We start from the raw sequence: 25,694 nt of genomic DNA on the forward strand, positions 1-25,694 counted from the left end.
ATCGGACCCGACTCGACACCTGCTTCCCCCCCCGACCTGACCTCCCTCCCTCTCTCTCCCTCCCTCCCTCCCTCCCTCCCTCCCTCCCTCCCTCCCTCCCACCACCCCCCCCGACCCGATCCAAAGCCACCAACTGTAAATCAGGTGCTGGGGACGGACCCTGCCCGAAGTCTCGGGCCCGGCCCGTTCAGCTACCTTCCCCTTCTCCTCTTTTCCCCCCCCCCCCCCAAATCTCCATCCCCCTCCCCCCCTCCAATCTCCATCCCCCTCCCCCCCCCCCCCCCCATCTCCATCCCCCCCCAATCACCATCCCCTCCCCCCCCCAATCTCCATCCCCCTCCCCCCCAATCTCCATCCCCCTCCCCCCCCAATCTCCATCCCCCTCCCCCCCCCAATCTCCATCCCCCTCCCCCCCCCAATCTCCATCTCCCCCCCCCCCAATCTCCATCCCCCTCCCCCCCCCCCAATCTCTTTCCCCCCCCAATCTCTTCCCCCCCCAATCTCTTCCCCCCCCAATCTCTTCCCCCCCCAATCTCTTCCCCCCCCCCAATCTCTTCCCCCCCCAATCTCTTTCCCCCCCCAATCTCTTTCCCCCCCCAATCTCTTTCCCCCCCCAATCTCTTTCCCCCCCCAATCTCTTTCCCCCCCCAATCTCCTTTCCCCCCCCCCCAATCTCCTTTCCCCCCCCCCAATCTCCTTTCCCCCCCCCCCAATCTCCTTTCCCCCCCCCCCAATCTCCTTTCCCCCCCCCCAATCTCCTTTCCCCCCCCCCAATCTCCTTTCCCCCCCCCAATCTCCTTTCCCCCCCCCCAATCTCCTTTCCCCCCCCCCAATCTCCTTTCCCCCCCCCCAATCTCCTTTCCCCCCCCCCCAATCTCCTTTCCCCCCCCCCAATCTCCTTTCCCCCCCCCCAATCTCCTTTCCCCCCCCCCAATCTCCTTTTCCCCCCCCCAATCTCCTTTTCCCCCCCCCAATCTCCTTTTCCCCCCCCAATCTCCTTTTCCCCCCCCAATCTCCTTTTCCCCCCCCCAATCTCCTTCCCCCCCCCCAATCTCCTTCCCCCCCCCCAATCTCCTTCCCCCCCCCCAATCTCTTTCCCCCCCCCCCCAATCTCCTTTCCCCTCCCCCCAATCTCCTTTCCCCTCCCCCCAATCTCCTTTCCCCTCCCCCCAATCTCCTTTCCCCTCCCCCCAATCTCCTTTCCCCTCCCCCCAATCTCCTTTCCCCTCCCCCCAATCTCCTTTCCCCTCCCCCCAATCTCCTTTCCCCTCCCCCCAATCTCCTTTCCCCTCCCCCCAATCTCCTTTCCCCTCCCCCCAATCTCCTTTCCCCTCCCCCCCCCAATCTCCTTTCCCCTCCCCCCCCCAATCTCCTTTCCCCTCCCCCCCCAATCTCCTTTCCCCTCCCCCCCCAATCTCCTTTCCCCTCTCCCCCCCCCCCCAATCTCCTTTCCCCTCCCCCCCCCCCAATCTCCTTTCCCCTCCCCCCCCCCCAATCTCCTTTCCCCTCCCCCCCCCAATCTCCTTTCCCCTCCCCCCCCCAATCTCCTTTCCCCTCCCCCCCCCAATCTCCTTTCCCCCCCCCCCCATCTCCTTTCCCCTCCCCCCCCCCCAATCTCCTTTCCCCTCCCCCCCCCCAATCTCCTTTCCCCTCCCCCCCCCCAATCTCCTTTCCCCTCACCCCCCCCAATCTCCTTCTCTTCTCTTCCCCCCCCCCCCCCCAATATCCTTCTTTCTCCCCCCCCAATCTCCTTCTCTTCCCCCCCCCCCCCATCTCCTTTATCCCCTTCTCCCCCATCGCTCCCCCCCCTCTCCCTCCCCTCGCTGTCAGAAACTTAGACAATGAGAGACACACAGATAGACACACTGAGGGGGGTATCCCAGCATGCTGTTGCAGGGCTCCTGCTGCTGCAGTCGGTAAGTAGAAAATGTTTTATTTAATGATTTAAAAAAAAAAAAAAAAAAATTTCTTAATTAATTATTTTTTGATTGATTTATTGATGTATTTATCATTTATTATTGATGATGACACTTTATTTGTAAAACTGAAGTGTTTAATGTTTGTAAACTTCCCTTTAAACACCCCCCCCACCATTCCCTACTCCTGATTTGTAACCTACGCCTGATTTTCTAAAGTGTAGACAAGGTTTTTTCGAGCGTACAAAAATCTTCACTTACTCCATTCTAAGTTAGTTTGGAGTAAGTTTTCACTGACGAAACTTTGAAAACGGGCGTAAGTGGCCGGACACGCCCCCTTTTGAAAAAAAAATTCTGTTCCAAAGTGAAACTGTTCTAACTGACTCGAACTGGAGCAAACTAAATGACGAGAATTCAGATTTCTAAGATACTCCGTTCTACACCAGTTGCTCCTAAAAATCAGGAGCAAATCATGTGGAAACTTGGGGCCAAGGTGTTGCATACATAACAGTTAGCAAGATTGCCAAACTCTGTTCAGCACTGCTTTTGAAAGCAGGCGATCCAAAAATACACTGATTCTTTAAATATAATATATTTACAGATTTATTCATTCTTTAGCAGGTCTTCTGTGGTATTGCTCACAGAAAGTTGGATGACGTCCCGCTTTATCAGCATTCTACCATGTGATACATGATGTGTTATTGAAACCGATGAGGTGGAGCTGTGTTTAAGCTAGCCTGTCCCTTTTTACAACATGGAGCCCAATTCCTGTATACAAACAGGGCCTGAGATCACCAGTTAAATTTAGCAACGAGCACGTCACACATGCCTCGAACTCCAAGGAATAGTAAATAAACTGTTTTTCTTCTTTTCTCCCCCTTCCTGTTCTTTCCTTGACCCCTTACTGCGATAGAGGAGTCCTTCAGGGAGAGCCTGGATTTTTTTTTTTCTTTTTCCTTTCCTAAGCATGTAATATTTAACTTGAATTAATGCCCCTGCTCTATGCAGCTAACTCAGCACAAACCAAGGAGTGAAGTTGGAAGCTTCCTAGTCTTTATGGCTCTTGGCTGAGTTTGTGACATTGCACTGCACTCTTTGCAACTGATTTTATTTGCAATGAAATAGGTTACGAATCCTCCCTCTGAAACTGCTTTGTCATTGAAATTTACTCCTACTAATGTGATGTCCGAGACTTTTTTTTTTGAAGACTGACATTCTATCTTGTTAATCATATTGATTTTTTACTTGTCATGTCTTTTTATTCATTGTCTGGATGTGGGCGTCGCTGGCAAGGCTGGCATTTATTGCCCATCCAAAAGGTGACTGTGAGCTGCTGCCTTGAACCGCTGCAGTCCATGTGGTGAAGGTACTCCCACAGTGACTTTGTCGTAGCGGTTTGGTACAACTGAGTGGCTTCCTAGACTACTTCAGAGAGCAGTTACGTGTCAACCACATTGGAGTCACGTGTAGGCCAAACCAGGGAAGGATGGCAGATTCCCTAAAGTGAACCCGGGTTTTTAACAGGTTTAATTACCTGAATTTAAATTCCCCCAGCTGCGCGTAGTGGGATTTGAACTCGTGTCTCCAGATTACTAGTCCAGTAACATTACCACTATGCTGCCGTTCCACGCATGCAGTACTTCTGCCAGTGGCATGGGGCAGAGCTCTAATGGCCAACTGGGGTGGCGGGGGAAGAAAATGAGCACAATATGGAAGTTTCAGTTCGTGCAGATATCTTAGCTATCAAAATATCAGTCCAATTATTTTAGTCTCTTATGTTGTTGTGCAGAGGACCAACTTGAAGAAACCAAAAATGCAATGCTCCATCTGGGCATTGACAGTGGCACACAAGACCAGGTGTTCAGGGTAAGTGGACTTTGAGCCTTTGTAATTTCTAGCTTTTAAATTGAGCAAGATTTTATTTTTAAATAGAATATTAACTCATTAACCACTTCATTATTTGTATGATAGCATATCTATTTTAGTAAAATAGTTTTTTTAAAAAACTTTTTTTGTGAAATTAGTGCTGGAAAGAACCCCTCATCCAAAACGGGTAAAGTTTTTCTCTCCTAGTAACAACTATTCCAAATCTACACTGCAAGAAGAGGCAAGGGGTTGTTTTGAAGTATTCAGTGGTGTCTCAAGCTTTGAATCAGCTTAGTGTTCCCTGCTCCAGGTTAAAGATAGTGTTCCTTTTATAGCTAGTAGTAAGTGGGATGATTAAAGTTTGTAATACCTGGTTGATTGGTAAAGTGCTGCTGCTCTTGGTCTAAGGTCAGAAGGTACCACACGGGAGATTGTTACAGAAGATTAAGGAATGTGGAAATAGGGGGAGGATGGAAAACTGGATTAAAAAAATTAGTTAGAAGAAAGAAAACGGATACTCGGATTTGAGGGCAGTTTTTTTTTGAATGTTTGGAAATGGGTAATGGAGTCCTACAGGATTCAGTTCTGGGACCATTTCTGTGCACAAAATGAAAAGGGAGTGAGGTCAGGGGCAGCAGGTGAGGAAGGCAAAGGTCAGGAGAAGGGAAGATTTTGAGTGGTGGGAATGCTGAGCTGGGTCTTGTGGATTGGGGGGGAGGAGGAGGAGGGCAACTTGGATAAGTCAGGAGAAAGGGAGAAGGAGGATTTAAAGGGTCACAAAAGATAGATGAACAACAGCATTGAAGGTGAACTAAAGCCTCACCTGTGACCAGGAATGCAAATAAAAACCTTAAAGAAGGTACTGAAAGATATAACAGGTAGTTTAATTCTGTTGTCCTAGATTGTATATTTTTTTTCTGTTTTTTTTGCCATATTTTAAGCAAAATAATTTTTTTGACTTGATGGCAAATGTTGAAAAAACAGTGGGCTAGAATTTGCAGTGGCTTACCGCTCAGTTTCTGGGGATATTGGCCATTTGGGGCGATAACCGGGTCGGCAAGAAATTCCCCAGCTGAGTTACGCCGGTGGTTTCGAGGTACCACTGGGGAGCGGATTGCAGGCGTGCACCGTCCACAGATTGCCATGGCGTGATATTTGGCTCAGCGGTGACCCATAGGTAAGTATAATTTTAAAAAACGCCCACGAGAATCAGCAGAGCTGGGCGGTAGGTGAGTAGCTCTGCAAGAAAAATGTAAGTAATTGGTTTTTTACTAATTACTCTTCTTTTATAAAAAAAAAAAAAAAAAATTTTGTTGCAGTGATTTAAGTTAAAAGGATCCTGAGAATGTTTTTATGATTTCTTTTTTAATGTTATGTTTTAAAAAATATATATATTGTGTTTTTCTCCGAGGCCCAACCCGCAGCCTCGGGGTAAATTTTTAGTAAATTTATTAATTATTGCCCATTTTCTTTAAGAACCACCCAATCGACCCAAAATTCACCTTTTTCGCCGAGAATCGGGCTGCAACGCCCATTTTTCTTTTGCTGGGCGGATTTTTTCCCTCTTTTTTGGGGGAAGTTTTCGCCAGCGATAACGTTGGGAATCTTAGCGGTATTTTGGGCGCTGGCGGGTTGTTAGGAAATTCTAGCTCTGAGTTATTTGTTTCAGGTTTTACTTAGTTTTTTGGTTGATTTGTAGATTTTGGTTGATTTGTTGCTGGTTCGGTTAATGCATTAAGAGTTAGGAACAGCAGTAGGCCGTCTGGCCCCGCGAGCCTGCTCTGCCATTCAATAAGATCATGGCTGATCGTCGATCTCAACTCCACTTTCCCACCCGATCTCAATATCCCTTGATTCCCCTAGATTTCAAAAATCTGTCGCTCTCAGCCTTGAATATACTCAATAATTCAGCATCACAAGCCTTTGGGGTAGAGAATTCCAAAGATTCACAACCCTCTGAATGAAGAAATTCCTCTTCATCTCAGTCTTAAATGACCAGTATTCTGTAATGTAAGTACTGAGTTCTCATTTCTGAATATGCAATTTAAACCAATCAGAAGTGTGGTTTCATCACATTACACAAGCTTTTATTTTTTACAACATGGGCTATGAGCTGTAAAATGTTTAATGGTAAGTGTAGTTATCCTGATTGTGACACTGCCTAATAATTGGAGCCAGATATTTTAAACTGTTACATAAAAAATAATGTGTGAAATGATTGAAACAGGTATTTTGGGGCAAATGTTACATTGGCAAACAAAAACAATTTTGAGCAATATGTTAAAGTACTTGTCAGCACAATTCTTGCTATTTTTCTATTTGTTTTCTGCATTTCTTTTCCAATAGGTTCTTGTTGGCCTTCTACATCTTGGCAATGTGCGGTTCAGCTCTCCAACAGATGAGTGCCACCCGTGCGATCTCAAAGAAAAAGCCGCGGGTAAGAAAAGTCGTGGATTATTGATTTTCAAAAAATAATATTTCCATTAATTTTGAGGAAGCAATGGTTTGAGAAATTCCTGGAGCGCTTAGGCCGGTACCTTAACCTTTTTTCCTCTTCATTGATTTGGTTATAGAGGGGGGAAAATTGCGGTCGGAGGCTTCCTTCGGACGAACGCCTCCGACCCGAACATTTTACGAAAATACCCAATGGTCACGGAGCAACCTTCAATTGCGATCGGAAGTCTTCATTCGATGCGCAGCGTATGGAGAGATGACTTCCCCCTATGTATGGAAATGCTGGAGTCACATGGGCCTGGACCACCAATCATTCTGCAGTATTCTCATTGATAATAACAGGATTTCCGTTTGTACGGACTCCCATTGCTATCAACGAGAAAACCCTCCTAAAACAAGAAACACAGCATAATAAATAAATAAATAACACCTCACATATTTAAAATTAATTGAAATTAAACTTAATTAAATGTTTTAGAAAAAAAACATTTTAGATTTTAAAAAAAAAAGTGTTTTAATAGGGTTAAAAATAAACTTACCTTAATGGACAAAGTTTTTAACATTAAAATGAATGATTACATTTTTTATATGCTTCAAACTCTTACACTGGCAAAAGTAAGCTATGTGCCTGCTTTTACCAGGCGTAAAAGTTTGAAGGACATTCGCTGGGCAAATAGCCCAATCCCTACCCCGCGGATGTCCTTCTCCTGGGGATGCGGAGGATCTGTCGAGAGAAATCTTGACAGATTGGAAAAAACGATTTTCAGCGCATGCGCATTGCGCCACGAAAACCAGCTCTTGGGAGGCCTCGCGACCTAGCGAGGCCAGAAATTTTGGCCCATAATAGTCAACCTTTTTTAAAAAAAAATGTAGACTGTGCGCTTTATGTTGACAAGAGTTTTCTTCCTGGCACTGGGAATAGTCACTATGTGGTTTTCTCCTTTATCATGTTTTATTAATGATTGGACTACTGTACTAATCCGAATCGCTGATTCCTTCAGGCTTTCTTAAGACAACTGCAAATCTGCTGAAGGTTTCTGAGAAGGACCTTTTGGAACAGTTGAGAGTCCGGACTATTACAGCAGGCAGACAGCAACAGATTTTTAAAAAGCCATGCTCTAAAGTAGAGTGTGGGACGAGAAAAGACTGTGTGGCCAAAGTCATCTATGCAAAGTAGGTGGTGTAGTATTTTACTGAAAATGTTGAAGTTATTCTGTATTGGTTAATTAAATTGATCAATAGTTTTTCCAATTGGAAAAGACAACTAGTGGAACCTTGGGCTCAAAATTGGACCACCCCTTTTTTCGGCGCACTCACCAGAGATGCGCCAACTTTGTAGGCTGAAAAAGATGTCGATAAAATCTCCCCCGATTCTGACTGCTGTGTTGCCTCTCCTGGGGCTTGATGCAGCGTGGCCAGTCGATTGGGGGGCGGAGCTGGGGCCCTGCGCCAGAAACAGTGCCGACAGCTCTGCACATGCGCATTGGAGTGTGCGCGCATGCGCAGTAGCTCCTGCCCCCAGCCTCTGTGTACGTGCTGCAGCGTGGGATCCGATGCGTCCCGCCCCTATCCCGGGCCGAGTGGCCTCCTGCACAGGCCGGCCCGCTGCCTTCCCGGCCTAGAAGGCCACAACAAACAGGTTGGTGCGGGGCCCAAGCTGGGGTGGCGGGGAGAGTTTTGATCTGTGGGGGTGGGGGGAGTTTTGATCCCCGGGGGGTGATAACTGTGTAGCCAGTCATTTTAATGAGCTTACTCAAGACTTTCCTTAACCCTGTTGATGAAAATACTTTCCTAACCAAGTTAATAGAAAATACTTTCAAATACATCATAATCAATTCTTGAACATTAGATTTGATGGAATTTTAAAAATATTTCTATGATGGTGGGTGAGCTTGGGCGGCTGGGAGAACATAATACAAGAATTACGAGTAGGAGGTACTTCTATTTTTTTATTTGGATATTTTGAGAAAAATTATGTAAATATGTTTTGTCTCTACTATTAGTTTTGTACTTTAAGCTTCCATGAATGCTTCTGTTGTATAGTAAATTAACTTTGCGACATTTGTCATATGATGTTCTGTATAGCTGTTTGATCCTATTCACATTCTTTAGTCAAGTCATTAAGTTTTGCTGGCCTCCGATGTACCTACCTGCACTGATTTCTTAACTCTCCGCAAGGGTTTTCTGTGTGACCACGTGCGCTGGCCTAAGTTAGTTTAGAGCAACTATTAGCTGTCCAAAGTGGCCTAAATGGCCAAAACTGGCCTCGGTGGCTGATAACGCTCCCTTTTGAAAAAAACTAAACTAAACTTTAAAAAATCCTAACTAACTCGCTTACACTGGCGCAAATTGAATGTGCCAAATGGGGATTTTTAAGATACTCCAGAAAAATCAAGTTGCTCCAAAAAAACGGAGCAGCTCCTGGGCAATTTTGAACCCCTTAAATGTAAAAATGTTGAAATTGCTCTGCACTTGCCTATGATTCCATGTTGGCTCAGTAAGTAAGTAAGTAAGTAATGTGATAGTAAAGCATAAGCTAGCTAGACAATAGGCATTACAATTAATATCAATGAATTTGGGATAGGGTGAAGGGAGACATTAAGAGTACAGCATTGTCAGAGGTGCTGTCTTTCAAATGAGATGTTAAAACCATCTGCTTGTTCCGTGAATGTAAAGATCCCATGACACTATTTGAATAAAAGCAGGGAATTCTCCAGAATCTTGGTCATCATTTCCCCCTCAACTATCACCAGCAATAACTGATTAATCAGTCATTTGTCTCATTTTCTATTTGTGAGATCTTGCTGTGCACAAATTGGCTACTGCAGTACATTGCAAATGTAAATAATTGGATGTGAAGTGCTTTGGGACATCTTAAGGATGTGATAATGCAAGTTTCTTCCTCTTTACTAAGGGGAAAATTAAGAAAGAAAGGAGCTGCACTTGTACAGCACTGTATCACATCCTCAGGATGTGCCAAATCGCTTTCCAGCCAATGGGTTACCTTTTAGAGTGCAGTCACTGTTGGCAACCGTGGTATCCACACACAAAGTAAATGAATGACAGATAATCTTCCCTAGTGGTTTTAGTCGAGATAAGGTTAACAATCAGGACATCAGGAGAACTCTCAATTCCTTTCAATAATGCCATGTGATCTTCTACATCATTGGAGCTGGAAGATGGGTCGACAGTACCCCTTCAGTAAAGCACTGAGTCACCAACTGAGCCATTGTTGTGATAATTTTTTTGTATTCTTGATATTGTTAATTTCTAATTTTTTGTTCTGGGTATTTTTCAGGTTGTTTGACTGGTTGGTAAAAGTTATAAATGGCTCCATATGCTCAGATTCTATCAAGTGGACCAATTTTATAGGTATTTATGCATGTTTTACAAAGTTCAAGTCCTGAGTAAATTTTACAGTTGCGTATTAAGACAATGGAACAAGCTGATATTCCAGGGGAGAGTACTTGCTGGAAGTACTCCACTTTACAGAGAAGAATATAACAATTTGGTTTTTCTAAAACAAAAATCAAATTAATTTGTAATCTACTGAATTGAGCATTAATTTTATTTTCTTCCTTGTGAGTTGAGCACTAGATTGAGGCTGGATCAATGTCCATTCCATTTTATTGGGGCAAGTGGTTTATTATCCTCTGATAACTCAGATTGCCTTTCCCTGCTTCCTGGGACTTTTTAAATAGAATATTGCAATACTGTGCTCGTAAGTCACTTTATAGGCATGGCGTGTCGTGCTGTGCCATCTTGGCATCTCTTGCCCTACGTTTTATTTATAAATGAAACCTTAATTGTATACACCTAGTAGATTGCACAAGAACAGAAGCAAGCATTGTTTAAGTGGTAAAACTTGAATTTAAAACTACAAGTTAAGTTGAATGCTTCTCTACGTGAGATGGCTGCCACTTAGCTCTGTCAAGCCCGTGTGGTGTGCAACGGTCACCCCACGTTTAAAAAAAATTCATGCACAGGCATCTTCCACCCTTCAGGATGTAGTTCGGGTCCTTCATTGAAACACCTGTGAACTCGTCCTTTTTTGGGCATGGAAGCAAGTCATCCTCGTTTCGAGTAACCGTCTATGATGATGATGACTTTTCACTTTTCAAATGACTTCAACAACAACTTGTATTTATATAGTGCCTTTAACGTAGTGAAATGTCCCAAGGTGCTTCACAGGAGCATTATGAGATAAAAATCTTTATTTAAAAAAAAAAATTGACACCGAGGCACAAAGGAGAAATTAGAGCCGGTCAAAAAGATAGGATTTAAGAAGCTTCTTGAAGGAGGAAAGAGAGGCGGAGAGGTTTAGGCAGGGGATTCCAGAGCTTGGGACCTACACAGCAGAAGGTACAGCCACCGATAGTTCAGCAATTATAAAGAGGGATGCTCAAGAGGGCAGAATTAGAGGAGCGCAGACATCTCTGGGTGGGGTGGGGGCGAGGGGGTCTGGAGGAGATTAGAGATGGGGAAGGGCGAGGCCATGGAAAGATTTGAAAACAAGGATGAGAATTTTGAAAGTCACGCATTGCCATAGATGTTTATTGTATTTGAGCAAAATCAGTGATGTTGAACACCACTTTATTTTATTTGTGCAGGTTTATTGGATGTGTATGGATTTGAATCATTCCCACAAAACAACCTGGAGCAGCTTTGCATTAACTATGCAAATGAGAAACTCCAGCAGCACTTTGTGGCACATTATCTCCGGGCACAACAGGTACTTCACCTCAATGATCCAGTGTACCTTTAACATGGCATAACCCAGCCACTTCACATGTAATTGTTGCAATACATGTGGGTATCTAGAAATAACACACCTACAAATTAGTAACTAAGGATTAGCAAAGCTTGCTGGGATTCAGTGGGAGATTTAAAGGATGAGACTAGGGATGTGTTAAAATCAGATGCAGGAGTTCCAGTTATTATTCCAGACATTAAGTAATCTGTTTAAACCCCAGTGGTAAATTGCTGTGTGATTCCATCCCTCTTTCCTTCCCAATCCCCCTTACACCCAAAGATCTCTCAAAAACACAATAGAAACTCATAGATGCCATGGCAACTTGCTGATATGTAAGTTTTTAACTGAATGATTAATTGTCTTTAGAAAGGCAATATTGTTTATTCTTAAGCTCAGTAACTTTTGATTAAATCTATTTAGGCAACTTTTGTGCAATGAAATCTACTACAAGTAGAGATGTAGTTCCAGTAACTCCACATAAGGAGAGCAGGGAAGCAGTGAGAGGCTGTCAGTAACATGTGTAAACAAGCTATTTGGACAAATATGGTGCCACCAGAATGCTCAGATCTCTGGAGAATTGACTGCATTTATGTATTTGAAGTCTTTCATCCCCTGTCATTCTATTCTTTAGGAGGAATACACTGCAGAGGGTCTGGAGTGGTCCTTTATCAGTTACCAGGATAACCAGAGCTGCTTAGATCTGATTGAGGGGAATCCCACCAGCATCTTTTCCCTTTTAAATGAGGTTGGTTGTTTCTTCAATTTGTCTTTTGTAAGCTAATGCTGAGTCTAAAACACAAATTAAAAGGTCACAGTGGTTTGGTGATTTGCCCCACTAGGAGATTTGTGGTTAAAATAATGTTTTTCTTTTTGCCTGTGGTGAGGGCAGGGAGTGGAGTAGGAAGAGGAAATTTTTTGAGAAGTTTTAGTGAATCATTACTTTTCATTGTATAGGACATCTCCAAAGTCTTTGACAGAGTTATACTAAAATCAAAATTCATTGCAGTCTTCTAATCTTTCCCTCTACCTTACAACTGGAATTTCTTATCTCCTTCAGCTTTTCATTTTCCTACAATCTCCTTGCATTCAAACTACAAGTTTGGTGTCATCTAATGGTTATCTCCTGATTTTCCTCCCTTTTTTATACTCTTCAACCATGGTGTCTTGCAAAGTGTCTATTTAGCTGGGTGATAGCTTTCTCCTTCGAGTCAGAAGATCATATGTTCAGGTCCCACTCCAGAACTTCAGCAAGTAATGTAAGCATGGTACTGAAAAAGTGCTGCATAGTCAGGGGTGCATCTTTAGAATGCAATGTTAAATGAAGGTCCTGTCTGCCTATTCAGATTGATGTAAAAAGTCTGATGGTATTATTTGAGGAGCAGAGGAGTTCTCTCGGTGTCACGGCGAACATTTTTACATGGAATTTACAGCCAAAACTGGTCTATGCCAGTATTTAGGCTCCACACGAGCCTCCTCCCATCCTACTTCATCTAACCCTATCTGCATACCCATCTACTTCTTTCCACTGCATGTTCTTATCAAGCTTCCTCTTAAAAACATCTACGCAATTCGCCTCAACTACTCCATGTGGTAGCGCGTTCCACATTTGACATTTATCCCTCCAACAGTGCCACCAAAACAGATTAACAAATCATTTGTAGGACCTTGCTGTGTGCAAACTGGTTGCCTTGCTTACACAACAATGGTGACCGCACTTCAAAAGTAATCCATTGGTTGCAAAATCTTTTAGGACATCCTGAGCATGGGAAAGGCATTTTCTAAATGGAAGTTTGTTTGTTGCTTCTATTGTTTGTTCCTTTTCATTCATTCTTTCTGAATTCACTTCTTGGTTTCTCGAAGTTTCCACGAGCCTAAGTTGTTTAATTTTATTTGAAGTTGGGAATATGGTGTTTAGACTTCTACAAAGTATCAGTGTACATCTATTGGATTGGTAAAGTAAATTGAAATGCTGTATTACCAGTTTGTTTTTTTAGCATTCCAGGGAAGTAATTAATCCCACAGCCTGGCTGGGGGAAATATGAGCAGAACTAGCATTTCATTATCTATCAACTATCGTCGGGTGAAATTTCTTTTCTGGACATAAAATGTATTTTTCTAAACTTTAATTCCACCAATTAATTGATTTTGCTGATGCCAAGGTCAATGCTACATTTACTGCAACAACAACTTGTATTTACATCGAGTGTACAGCACAGAAATAGGCCATTCAGCACAACTGCCCCGTGCTGGAGTTTATGCTCCACACGAACCTCCTCCCAACCGACTTTATCTAACCCTATCAGCACAGCCTTTTCGTCCTTTCTCCTTCATATGCTTACTAGCTTCCCCTTAAATGCATCTATGTTATTCACCTCAACTACTCCTTGTGGTAGCGATTTTCATATTCTCGCCACTCTCTAGATAAAGAAGTTTCTTCTGAATTCCCTATTGGATTTATTAATGACTATCTTATATTTAGGACCTCTAGTTTTAGACACCCCCACCTTTTAGTGGAAACATCTTCTCTATGTCTACCATATCAAACCCTTTCATTATCTTAAAGACCTCTATCAGGTCACCCCTCTGCCTTCTGTATCCTAGAGAAAAGAGCCTCAGCCTTTTCTGATAAGTATAATCCCCTCAGATCTGGTATCATTCTTCTGAATCCTTTTGCACCTTTTCCAATGACATTATTTCCTTTTTTATAATGAGAATAGAACTGCTTAAAAACGTCTCTTGAAACTACTGTAAAACCTCTCTCAAATTCCCTTCATCTCCATTGAATGATGCATTACACTAAGTGCAGGATGGCTGCCGCACTAAGGCACGCGATATTGATCATAGAATTTGAATTAAGCACCAAACCTCACCAGTCAGGACTCATTTGGAATAACCAATGAATTTACAATGTCTTTCAATGGTTGATATTTTTTTTGTTGCACAATTTCAATTTGAATCATCAGATCTTTCGAATTAAGCAACTTAGAATGAAGAGTAAACTGGATTCTTGCACCTCATTTCTTCTTGGTGGCATTTCTCAGAACTTTGCTCAACGCACTTATCTAGGTGATGTCCATTTCTTCTGTATAAATGTAAATTTACCACTTTTAAAGAAAGAACTTGCTTTTATATAACTCCTTTCGCAACCTTGAGACATCCCAAAGCGCTTTACAGACAATTAATTATTTTTGAAGTGTAGTCACTGCTGCAATTAGGAACTTTACTGTATTTTGCATAATGTCTTTTAGCAAAATTTTATACAAGAGCTAAAAATTCCTGATTTACAGAAAATGACGCATTGAATTGTGAAATTCGTATAGTGATGAAAATTCTAATACACCTAATTGTTGGCACTACTTTAAGTAAAGTTTATATAATTATATGAACCAGCTCAAGCCTTTGCTCTGCAAATGTAACTTCACTTTCACTAACTCTTGCTGTACATGCAGGGGGGGGGGGGCGGAATTATTTTAAAATGTGATTTTGTGAAAGAAAACATGCTTTGTGCCTTTCTTTAAAAACAATTGCAGAAATTAGGTAAAAATCCATTTCACTTTTAAAAGTTATTTCAGCTCCTACCGACGAGGTGTTTTGACACCTTATTTATCCAACGTATTGTAGTGATGGACTGTATCTATAGTTACTAAATGCACACTGATCTTTAATTTATTCACTCTTTCTGTAGGAGAGCCGCCTCAACCGACTTTCGGATGCAACCCAATTTAAAACTCGCCTTCAGGCAGCTTTGGCAAGTAACCATTGTATGAGCTGGGATGTGTTCAGCAAGGTTCCCAATTTCATAGTTGTTCATTACGCAGGCAATGTCAGCTACCAGATTGAGGGAATGATGGAAAAGAACAAGGTAAGGAAAATTGAATATTCATTGAAGCATTCATTGAATGCCCAGTTAATGAGGCACGACCCCTCTGACAGTGCAGGACTTATTCATTTAAAATTAAAATATCATAATTGTGTTGCTGAATACATTCAGTACATGATGACATTATAGAATATTCTTTCTAAAAGATGTACCGTGTCCACAAAATAAGTTACCGGAATATTTTTGGCAACTTGAAAGGTGATTTGGCACAATGGTGCTGGTAACTTAATCTCATAGGATCACATTGGATTACATCGGATATACGGCACAGAAACAGGCCATTTGGCCCAACCAGTCCATGCTGGCATTATTGCTCCATTCGAGCTTTCTCCTGTCTTTCCTCATCTAAATCTATCAGCATAACCCTCTATTCCCTTCTGTCTCATATGCTTGTCTATCCTCCCCTTAAATCCATCTGTACTATTCGCTTCAACAACTCCCTGTGGCAGCGAGTTCCACATGCTCACCACTCTTTGGGTAAAGAAGTTTCTCCTGAATTCCCTATTGGATTTCTTGGTGACTATCTTATATTGATGGCGTCTAGTTATACTCTTCCCCACAAGTGGAAACAGTCTCTATATACGCTCTTATCAAAACCTTTCATAATTTTAAAGACCTCTATTCGGTCACCGCTCAACCTTATTTTAAGAGAAAAGAAATCCAGCCTGTTCATCCTTTCCTGATATGTATACCCTCGCAAATACTTGTATTAGTTTTTTTTTATTTATGAAATACCCTGATGTAATGTGCATTGCTTATTGCTTCCTCATTAATAAAGAACCCATTAAAATTATTTATGAAGTGCCTTTTTGTATCACCCTCAAAAATTATGTATCATGGGGATGGCTATGTGTATAAACAAGTAAACTCAGCATAACTTTTGTACTAAATTCCATTTTAATAAGTCTACAGGTTTTATTAAGAGCTTTGCAGTTCGCCTTGCTGTGGCCACCATGCAACAAACTGATATTGTAAATCATGTTCTTGCTGCATTAGGATCCTGTCCCACCAGAGCTGGTGCAGTTGTTGCAGAAGTCCCAGGATGCCTTGCTGAAGAAGCTATTTCCTGTTGAAGAGAGAGAACACAATGACACTAAAGCTCAGAACAAAGCAGTTACTGTGGTCTCCAAATTTAAGGTCTGATTGTATTGACACTGAATTGCTATACCTGACAAATACAAGATAGCTCTCTTGTAATTATACCCTCCATTGTTTCTCCACCTCTTCTTTCTCCTGCAGGGTTCACTGGAAAGCCTCATGCGTATTTTGAACAGCACGTCACCTCACTACATCAGATGCATCAAGCCTAACATGAACTGCAAGCCTCTCCTTTTCAGATCAGAGGAGGTACTGTAGTAAAATAAGAAAAATTGGTTATGTTGGTGAAGATACAAGCAACAAACTAGTTTTGGTTCCCGAGGTATGGGAAATGGTCCACGCTGTCTAGGGCTGCGCCGTAGATCTTGATGACTGCGGGGGAGGGGGGAGGAGGAGGAGGAGGAGGAGAGTGCTATGCGGCGAGGACAGGCTGGTGGAGGACCTTTGTCTTATGGATGTTTAGTGTAAGGACCATGCTTTCTTACGCCTCAGTAAATACGTTGACTATGACTCGGAGTTCAGCCTCTATATGTGCACAGATGCAGGCATTGTCCGCATACTGTAGCTCGACGACAGACGTTGGGGTGGTCTTGGACCTGGCCTGGAGTCGATGAAGGTTGAACATGTTCCCACTGGTTCCCTCGGGAGCCTCTTATCAACAAGAGCAGACATTGACGATGAGATTTAGCGCCGGCGCAGCCTTCGCCACCTGAGGAAGAGTGTTTAAAGACCAGACCCTCAAATCTACCACTAAGCTCATGGTCTACAGGGCTGTAGTAATATCCAATATCCACCCTCCTGTATGGCACAGAGACATGGACCATGTACAGTAGACACCTCAATTTGCTGGAGAAATATCACCAACGATGTCCCCGCAAGATCCTACAAATCCCCTGGGAGGACAGATGCACCAACGTTGGTGTCCTCGACCAGGCCAACATATAAACATAGAAAATAGATGCAGGAGTTGGCCATTCAGCCCTTCGAGCCTGCACCATCATTCAATATGATCATAGCTGATCATGCACTTCAGCACCCCATTCCTGCTTTCTCTCCATATCCCTTTAGCTGTAAGGACCACATCTAACTCTCTTTTGAATATATCTAACGAACTGGCCTCAACAATTTTCTGTGGCAGAGAATTCCACATGATCACAACTCTGAGTGAAGAAGTTTCTCTCATCTCGGTCCTAAATGGCTTACCCCTTATCTTTAGACTGTGACCCCTGGTCCTGGACTTTCCCAATATCGGGAACATTCTTCCTGCATCTAACCTGTCCAATCCTGGCAGAATTTTATATGTTTCTATGAGATCCCCTCTCATTCTTCTAAATTCCATTGAATTTAGTCGATCCAGTCTTTCTTCATATGTCAGTCCTGTCATCCCGAGAATCAGTCTGGTGAATCTTCGCTGCACTCCCTCAATAACAAGAATGCCCTTCCTCAGATTAGGATACTGAAACTGTACACAATATTCAAGGTGTAGTAAGACCTCCCTGCTCCTATACTCAAATCCTCTCACTATGAAGACCAACATGCCATTTGCTTCTTCACTGCCTGCTGTACCTGTATGCCAACTTTCAATGACTGATGTACCATGACACCCAGGTCTCGTTGCACCTCCCCTTTTACTAATCTGTCACCATTCAGATAATCTGCCTTCCTGTTTTTACCACCAAAGTGGATAACCTCACACTTATCTACATTATACTGCATCTGCCATGTATTTGCCCACGCACCTAACCTGTCCAAGTCACCCTGCAGCCTATTAGCATCCTCCTCACAGTTCACACTACCACCCAGCTTAATATCATCTGCAAACTTGGAGATATTACATTCAATGATGTATATTTTAAATAGCTAGGGTCCCAGCACTGAACCTTGTGGTACCCCACTAGTCACTGCCTGCCATTCTGAAAAGGACCCGTTTATTCCTACTCTTTGCTTCCTGTCTGCCAACTAGTTCTCTACCCATGTCAATACATTACCCCCAATACCATGTGCTTTAATTTTGCACAGTAATCTCTTGTGTGGGACCTTGTCAAAAGCCTTTTGAAAGTCTAAATACACCACAACCACTGGCTCCCCCTTGTCCACTCTACTAGTTACATCCTCAAAAAATTCTAGAAGATTTGTCAAGTAGGATTTCCCTTTCCTAAATCCATGCTGACTTGGACCGATCCCGTCACTACTTTCCAAATGTGCTGCCATTTCATCTTTAATAATTGATTCCAACAGGCTAACCGGTCTATAATTCCCTGTTTTTTCTCTCTCCCTCCTTTTTAAAAAAAGTGGTGTTACATTAGCTACCCTCCAGTCCATAGGAATTGATCCAGAGTCTATAGAATGTTAGAAAATGACCACCAATACATCCACTATTTCTAGGGCTACTTCCTTAAGTACTCTGGGATGCAGACTATCGAGCCCTGGGGATTTATCGGCCTTCAATCCCATCAATTTTCCGAACACAATTTGCTGACTAATAAGGATTTCCTTTAGCTCCTCCTTCTCGCTAGACCCTCAGTCCCCTAGTATTTCCGGAATGTTATTTGTGTCTTCCTTGGTGAAGACAGAACCAAAGTATTTGTTCAATTGGTCTGCCATTTCTTTGTTCCCCATTATAAATTCACCTGATCCTGACTGTAAGGGACCTACATTTGTTTTCATTAATCTTTTTCTCTTCACATATCTGTAGAAGCTTTTGCAGTCAGTTTTTATGTTCCCTGCAAGCTTACTCCTCATATTTTATTTTCCCTCTCCTAATTAAACCCTTTGTCCTCCTCTGCTGAATTCTAAATTTCTCCGAGTCCTCAGGTTTGCTTCTTTTTTTTGGCCAATTTATATGTTACTTTCTTGGATTTAACACTATCCCTAATTTCCCTTGAGCCACTTCCCCGTTTTATTTTTACGCCAGACAGGGATATAGAATTGTTGAAGCTCATCCATGGGATCTTTAAATGTCTGCCATTGCCTATCCACTGTCATTCGCCAGACGATCCTAGCCAATTCACGTCTCATACCATCGAAGTTACCTTTCTTTAAGTTCATGACCCTAGTCTCTGAATTAACTGTGTCACTCTCCATCTTAATGAAGAATTCTACCATATTATGGTCACTCTTCCCCAAGGGGCCTCGCACAACAAGATTGCTAATTAATCCTCTCTCATTACACAAGACCCAGTCTAGGATGGCCTGCTCCCTAGTTGGTTCCTCAACACATTGGTCTAGAAAACCATCCCTTATACACTCCAGGAAATCCTCCTCCACCGTATTGCTGCCAGTTTGGTTAGCCCAATTTATATATAGATTGAAGTCACCCATGATAACTGCTGTACCTTTATTGCACGCATCCCTAATTTCCTGTTTGATGCCATCCCCAACCTCACGACTACTATTTGGTGGTCTGTACACAACTCCCACTCGCATTTTCTGCCCTTTGGTGTTCTGCAGCTCTACCCGTACAGATTCCACCTCATCCACGCTAATGTCCTTCCTTACTATTGCGTTAATCTCCTCTTTAACCAACAACGCTACCCCACCTCCTTTCCCTTTCTGTCTATCCTTCCTGAATATTGAAAACCCCTGAATGTTGAGTTCCCAGCCTTGGTCACCCTGGAGCCATGTCTCCGTAATCCCAATTACATCATATCCGTTAACAGCTATCTGCGCAGTTAATTCATCCACCTTATTACGAATGCTCCTCACATTGAGACACAGAGCCTTCAGGCTTGTTTTTTTTAACACATCCCCAGCATTGAAGCACTGACCACACTTGATCAGCTCCGCTGGGCAGGCCACATCGTTCGCATGCCAGACACAAGGCTCCCAAAGCAACCACTCTACTTGGAATTCCTTCACGACAAGCGAGCCAAAGGTGGGCAGAAGAAACGTTACAAGGACACCCTCCAAGTCTCCCTGATAAAAGGCAACATCCCCACTGACACCTGGGAGTCCCTGGCCAAAGACTACCCTAAGTGGAGGAAGTGCATCCGGGAGGGCACTGAGCACCTCGAGTTTCATCGCTGAGAGCATGCAGAAATCAAGCGCAGGCAGCGGAAGGAGCGTGCAGCAAACCAGTCCCACCCTCCCCTTCCCTCAACGACTATCTGTCCCACCTGCGACAGGGACTGTGGTTCTCGTATTGGACTGTTCAGCCATATAAGGACTCGTTTTTAGAGTGGAAGCAAGTCTTCCTCGATTCCGAGGGACTGCCTATGATGATGATGAGTTTTGGATATTCATATTAAGCTGATGGAACTTGTATTAGTTTGACTTGGAATCAGTGTTCTGTATATGGGCACGCCTGCTTTCAGAGGCTGTAAAACAAAAAGTTTTGTTTTATTCCAGTAATGTAAAGAAAATTCCAGTTAATAGTTTTAACCTATTTAGATATATGATTTCATTCCATGCTGGCAGTTTAAGAAATGTTTTTAGTTTATAGTTTCAAAATGTTAACAATTTTAAATGGAGATACTAGTTTTATTTTGGGTAATGCCATAAGTCTCGAGTGTTATGCAATCTCCTTTAGTAAAGTGGTATTTCTGAATTTAACATTTTATTTGCGCAACTAAATTTTTTTGCAACATTTCAAATCGATGTTTGTCTTTATGTAATAGTTTACTGTAGGTGCACCATGCTTTTGGAACTTGTCCATGATGCAGCCAGAAGGAAATTTTCATCAAATATTTTATAGTACTTACGCTTATTTTGAGGTGAACAAACTTCATAAAGTGACCTGTTTGTTTTAGATTCTCAGCCAGCTAGAGGCCTGTGGTATAGTTGAAACAATCAACATCAGTGCAGCAGGATTCCCTATTAGGTATGTTGGCCTATTACAATTCTACCTATTTTGTATGGTAAGTAATCATGGCTCTTTGCGTGTCATGTATTAATTGCCAGAGTGAATGATTGAGTGGAATAAGGGATCTTCAGCTAATTATAGCTCTTGGCATATGCCTAAAACGTGATGGAACATAATGTATAATAATTATGGTCTATTTGTTCCTAATGGGTTATGAATAACTAGTTGTGGAAAGCACATGCTGAAGAAACTACAAATTAGGCCAGTTCACGGCGAATACTGATTGATTTGACAGGTGATTCCTTTAGGGAAGATATTGCAGTGTAAAATTTGCATTTCATTTGGCCTGGATTCAAAACTGAGGTATGCTTTGTAAACTATGTCTTTGTTCTCACATGTGGTGTCTAACAGTACTTTGTAATTTAGGGTCCCATACCAGCATTTTTTGGAGCGCTATGGACTTCTGAGAGCACATTGGCAACATAATTTACAAACTGCAGCTAGCATTAATGGATGCTCTCCTGCAAAAAAGAGGAAAGGTTTGTCATATCAGTTCTGTCGGCAATTTTCACAACATTTACAGCATAAACTGTAATTCAGCTAAATGATTCCTGGTTTAATACTGTATTGGTAGTTCAACTGCATGTATAACAAAATAACTTTTATTTATATACTGCTAAGTTTAGTGCTAATACTGTGTGTTTTTGTAACTGGTGCTGTATTAAATTTGTCCTCTTAATTTTCTCCCTTTCCTCTGTTTTCTGTCTCTCCTTCCAGTTTCTCTCGATTTGAGTCTTCACCAATTCCTACATTTTCTGTTTGCTGCCTTCAGCTTGCTAAATGCCTCGATTCTGCTGCGGTGTCTCTGATGCTTTCTCACATCTGCCTGTAATGAAGATGCTGTTGCCATGGAAATGGATATCGTTTGCCTTTGCAGGTTCATCAGCAATAGATGGCAGCACTGAGGCTTTGCAGTCCACTGTGCAGGACATTCTCACTAATGTACTAGCTGGCCAAAGTGTCGTATCATCCTTCTATAACCCAGCTGAGAACAGATCATGTAGCTCACTCGTACATTGTGGCAAAACAAAAGTGTTTATGACTCATGGCATGGTAAGTTGCCTAAATTATCTTGAGAAATATTCTCTCTCTGGTTATATACTTGAATTTTCATTTTCGTTCAGGCAACTTGGGAACAGGAGTAGGCCATTCAGCTGTTGAAGCCTGTTCCACCATTCAGTGAGATCATGGTTGGTTTATATCCTAACTCCATCCACCTGCCCTGGCTCCATATCCCTTAATACCCTTGGCTAGCAAAAATCTTATCAATCTCCGATTTAAAATTATTAATTGATATAGCATCTACTGCTTTTTGAGGGAGAAAGTTCCACATGTATACCACCCTTTGTGTGGTCTGCTAGCTTCTCTCTTGAGATGGCCTGGCCCAGATTTTAAACTTATGTCCCCTTGTTCAAGACTTCCCCACCAATGGAAAACGTTTCTCTCTATCATACCCAATCAATTCCTGTCAAAATCCTAAATATCTCGAACAAATCACCCCTTAACCTCCAATATTCCTGGGAATACAAGTCTAGTTTATGTAATCTTTCCTCATAATCTAATCTTGGAGCCCTGGTAACATTCTGGTGAATCTGCACTGCACTCCTTCTAAAGCCAATATATCCTTTCTAGGGTGCTGTGCCCAGAACTATATACAGTATTCCAGATGTGGTCTAACAAGGGCTTTTTGTAACTGTAGCAAAACTTCTTCCCCTCGATATTCTAGCCTTCTAGTTATAATGGATAATATTCTATTAGCCTTTTTAGATGATTTTTTTGTACCTGACCCCTTAATCTCTTTGAGCCTCCAATATTCCTATCTCTTCACCATTTAAAAAAAAAATACTCGGATTTGTCCTTTCTTGGTCCAAAATAGATGACTTCATACTTACCTGCGTTGAAATCCATTTGCCACAGTTTTACCTACTCACTTAATCTAGCAATGTCTCGTTGTAACTTTATGCACCTATCTACACTACTTACTATGTCACCAATCTTTGTGTCATCGGCAAAATTGGATATGTGGCTCTATCTTTTGTTATCCAAGTCTTAATATACATAGTAAAAAGTTGAGACCCCAGCACAGATCCTTGTAGGACACCACTAGTGACTTGCTTCCAACTCGAGTATCCATGATCCCTGCTCTCTGACTTCTACCAACTAACCAATCTCCTAACCAGGTCAATAATTTGCCTTCAATACCATGAGCTTTAATTTTAGCAAACAGTTTCTTATTTGGAACTTTATCGAATGCCTTCTGGAAATTCATGTAAACTACATCCATAGACATTCTCCTGTCTATTACTTTTGAGTAATCACTGTTGCAATGTAGATTACGGGGAGGATATGATGAGTGTTTAAAATAGTTCGTAATTGTCTAATTATTAAATCCTTTTAGCTCGAGCTGCTTGAAAGTGCAAGGAGTCAAACACTTTCCGAGAAGGCACTTTGTATTCAATATAGCTGGCGAAGATACCGTTGGAGAAAATTAGCACGACTAAGGCGGGCAGCGACTATCATTCAGGCAGGCAAGTATTGTACCATTATTGCTCAACTAGCTGAGATGCTTCAGGAATCTGTGTCTGCCTCATGCATTCCTACCTCTGGTTTATCATGAATAGGTGCAAAGTAAAGCTCCCTCGATTCTGCCCAACTAGTTTTAAGCTTTTAATGTATTTGCACCACTTCCCTTCCCTACCCCCACTTCAGGTTTAATTTTTATTCTTGCCCTCCCCACCTAATCATGGGTTCCAGCCTCATGCTCAACCTCAACCTCCTTCCCTCCACACTCCAACTCAACTCCATTTTCTTTTGCATAAAGTATCCAATTCCCGTAACACAGTGGGTCTTGATTTACTCCTAAAATAATTTTCTACGTCATTCTTGCCAAAGGCAATAGTTGCTTTTCATTTTTGAATTAGTCAGAATATTGGTAGTAGTGGCTTTTAATATTTCTGCAAACATTCCTTGTACAATAGAAACTATCCACGTACATACTCACGTAGGGAAATTGAACTCTTGATGTCAGTTTCAAACTGAATGCAGGGAAACTTTTTTTTAATTGTACCTTTCATCATTTATTTGAAAAACTAGATCAATACAAAAGGCATCAGTTAGTTTAAAGGTTTGCATTCATACAGGTTGTGGCAGTTCATTGCCTATTTTTACACCCAGTGCATGCTTGCAACTTTACGGTTCATTTTTTGTTTCTCTGCAGCGATGAGATCGTGGTTGACCAGGCAGTGGATTAAAAAACTCCATGATGCTGCCAAAGTGCTGCAAAGAGCATGGAAAACCTGGAAAGTGAGTTGCAATTTTGAATTTTAAAAGTGCTGCTGTATCTGGCTTAACTGAATTGCAAACACAATTCAAAACTAACATTTAACTTATTAAAACAGCATTTTTGAATCTAAATTTGATTATCAAATTGTGAAATTTGCATAAATTTCATAAATGTCTTGATCAAAAGTATGGCATTGCTACACTCTTGATTAACCTTCTGTAGAAAAGATCTAATCACATTTTTGTAGTATCAGCAGACTAATATATTTATGGGCATTCTAAAGTTTCATTAAATAATTAGCAACAAAATAAAAATGCTGATGTTCATTCAGCATGACTTGCTGCAGTGCAAGATTCTGAAAACACACTTTACCTTCATTCAAATATATTGAACAATAGAAAGACAGAAATATAAAATTAACTTTCATTTATATCATTTTATTATATCCTTCGGATCGAGCTTCACATCTGCGGAATAATTTTTGGAGCGTAGTCACTTGTTTAGGGAAAAGCAGCAATTGCTTTCTCCACCAGAAGATCCCATACACATCAAATGAAATTAATGAGCAGTTAATCTATGTTTTGGTGGTGGTAGCTGAATGAGGAATGTTGGCCAGGACACCGAGAGAACAGCCTGTTCCTTTTGCCTACGTAACAGTGACTGTACTACAAAACAAATCCCTTAGTTGTAAAATGCTTTGTGAAGTTCTAAGGACATTTAAGGTGTTATATAAATGCAAGATTGTTCTTTCTTTCTCTTTGAATGGAGCCATTGCATAAGGAGATAAGAAATAGGCGCAGGAGTAGGCCTTACGGCCCTTCGTGCCTGCTCCGCCATTCAATAAGATCATGGTTGATCTGATCTTGGCCTCCACTCCACTTTCCTGCCTGTTCCCCATTACCCTTGACACTGCTATAGGTCAAGATTCTGTCTATCTCATCTTTTACATGCACTAAAGAGGCAGACAGGGCCTTGGCTTAATGTCACTTCAGAAAGACAACACCTCTGACGATACAGTGCTGTCTCAGTACTGCACTGCAATGTTGGCTTATATTATGTGCTCTAGTCCTGGAGTGAGACAAACCCACAACCTTCTGACTCAGAGGTGAGAGAACTACCAAATGAGCTAAGCTTTCACATAAGCTATCAACTATTTAACTAATCTCTCTATTTAAATTGATAAAACCTTTAGATTAAAATGGAAGCCTTGGCAGCAGAAGAATTGGATGATGCAACAGATTTGAAAGAAATGGAAATGGTTCCAGGTTCTCCTATTTGCTCGCCTTTATTTCAGTCATTACATGAATCACCAAACAAGCTTTCGCAAGGTACTCGATTCCAAGATCTAAAGTTATACTCCTGGCCTCTGGGTCTAGTCCTGGCCTCTTTTAGCATTACTGGAATGACTCCATCTGTGTCTGGAACTCTTAAGGCCTTTACTCGACTGGCTGCCTTGAAGATGCGGTGGAGAAGTAACCGTAAGGTGGAACATAATCAGTCTGATCAGGGTATTGCTTCTATTAGAGCAATACCTGAGGTAAGTTATATTTTCTTCTATATAAATGAAATGATATCCATCACAT

General features: G+C 42.0%; 1 protein-coding gene and 1 long non-coding RNA gene across 4 annotated transcripts in view; one reads left to right on the forward strand and one right to left on the reverse strand.

The window, feature by feature from the left end:
• Nucleotides 1-25,694, forward strand: part of LOC139226428 (unconventional myosin-XIX) — a 62,224-nt gene that overhangs the window by 34,115 nt on the left and 2,415 nt on the right. The window contains exons 9-23 of one of the 3 annotated variants that reach the window (XM_070857195.1): nucleotides 3,706-3,782; nucleotides 6,129-6,219; nucleotides 7,238-7,409; nucleotides 9,535-9,608; nucleotides 10,847-10,968; nucleotides 11,621-11,734; nucleotides 14,675-14,851; nucleotides 15,866-16,006; nucleotides 16,109-16,216; nucleotides 20,716-20,786; nucleotides 21,195-21,307; nucleotides 21,706-21,881; nucleotides 23,227-23,356; nucleotides 24,046-24,131; nucleotides 25,304-25,648. In XM_070857195.1, the coding sequence (XP_070713296.1) occupies nucleotides 3,706-3,782; nucleotides 6,129-6,219; nucleotides 7,238-7,409; nucleotides 9,535-9,608; nucleotides 10,847-10,968; nucleotides 11,621-11,734; nucleotides 14,675-14,851; nucleotides 15,866-16,006; nucleotides 16,109-16,216; nucleotides 20,716-20,786; nucleotides 21,195-21,307; nucleotides 21,706-21,881; nucleotides 23,227-23,356; nucleotides 24,046-24,131; nucleotides 25,304-25,648 (1,997 nt within the window). Of the gene's footprint in view, nucleotides 1-3,705; nucleotides 3,783-6,128; nucleotides 6,220-7,237; nucleotides 7,410-9,534; nucleotides 9,609-10,846; nucleotides 10,969-11,620; nucleotides 11,735-14,674; nucleotides 14,852-15,865; nucleotides 16,007-16,108; nucleotides 16,217-20,715; nucleotides 20,787-21,194; nucleotides 21,308-21,545; nucleotides 21,679-21,705; nucleotides 21,882-23,226; nucleotides 23,357-24,045; nucleotides 24,132-25,303; nucleotides 25,649-25,694 lie in introns of those variants that run through there. The other 2 variants (XM_070857196.1, XR_011587256.1) reach the window with 2 other exon arrangements.
• Nucleotides 15,770-23,792, reverse strand: LOC139226431 (uncharacterized). Its single transcript, XR_011587257.1, has 3 exons — nucleotides 21,205-23,792; nucleotides 16,038-16,219; nucleotides 15,770-15,935 (listed from the first exon to the last, which is right to left on the reverse strand). It is a non-coding gene; the product is annotated as an uncharacterized lncRNA (long non-coding RNA).

Source organism: Pristiophorus japonicus, chromosome 16, assembly GCF_044704955.1.
Source record: "Pristiophorus japonicus isolate sPriJap1 chromosome 16, sPriJap1.hap1, whole genome shotgun sequence".
NCBI classification, from domain to species: domain Eukaryota; kingdom Metazoa; phylum Chordata; class Chondrichthyes; family Pristiophoridae; genus Pristiophorus; species Pristiophorus japonicus.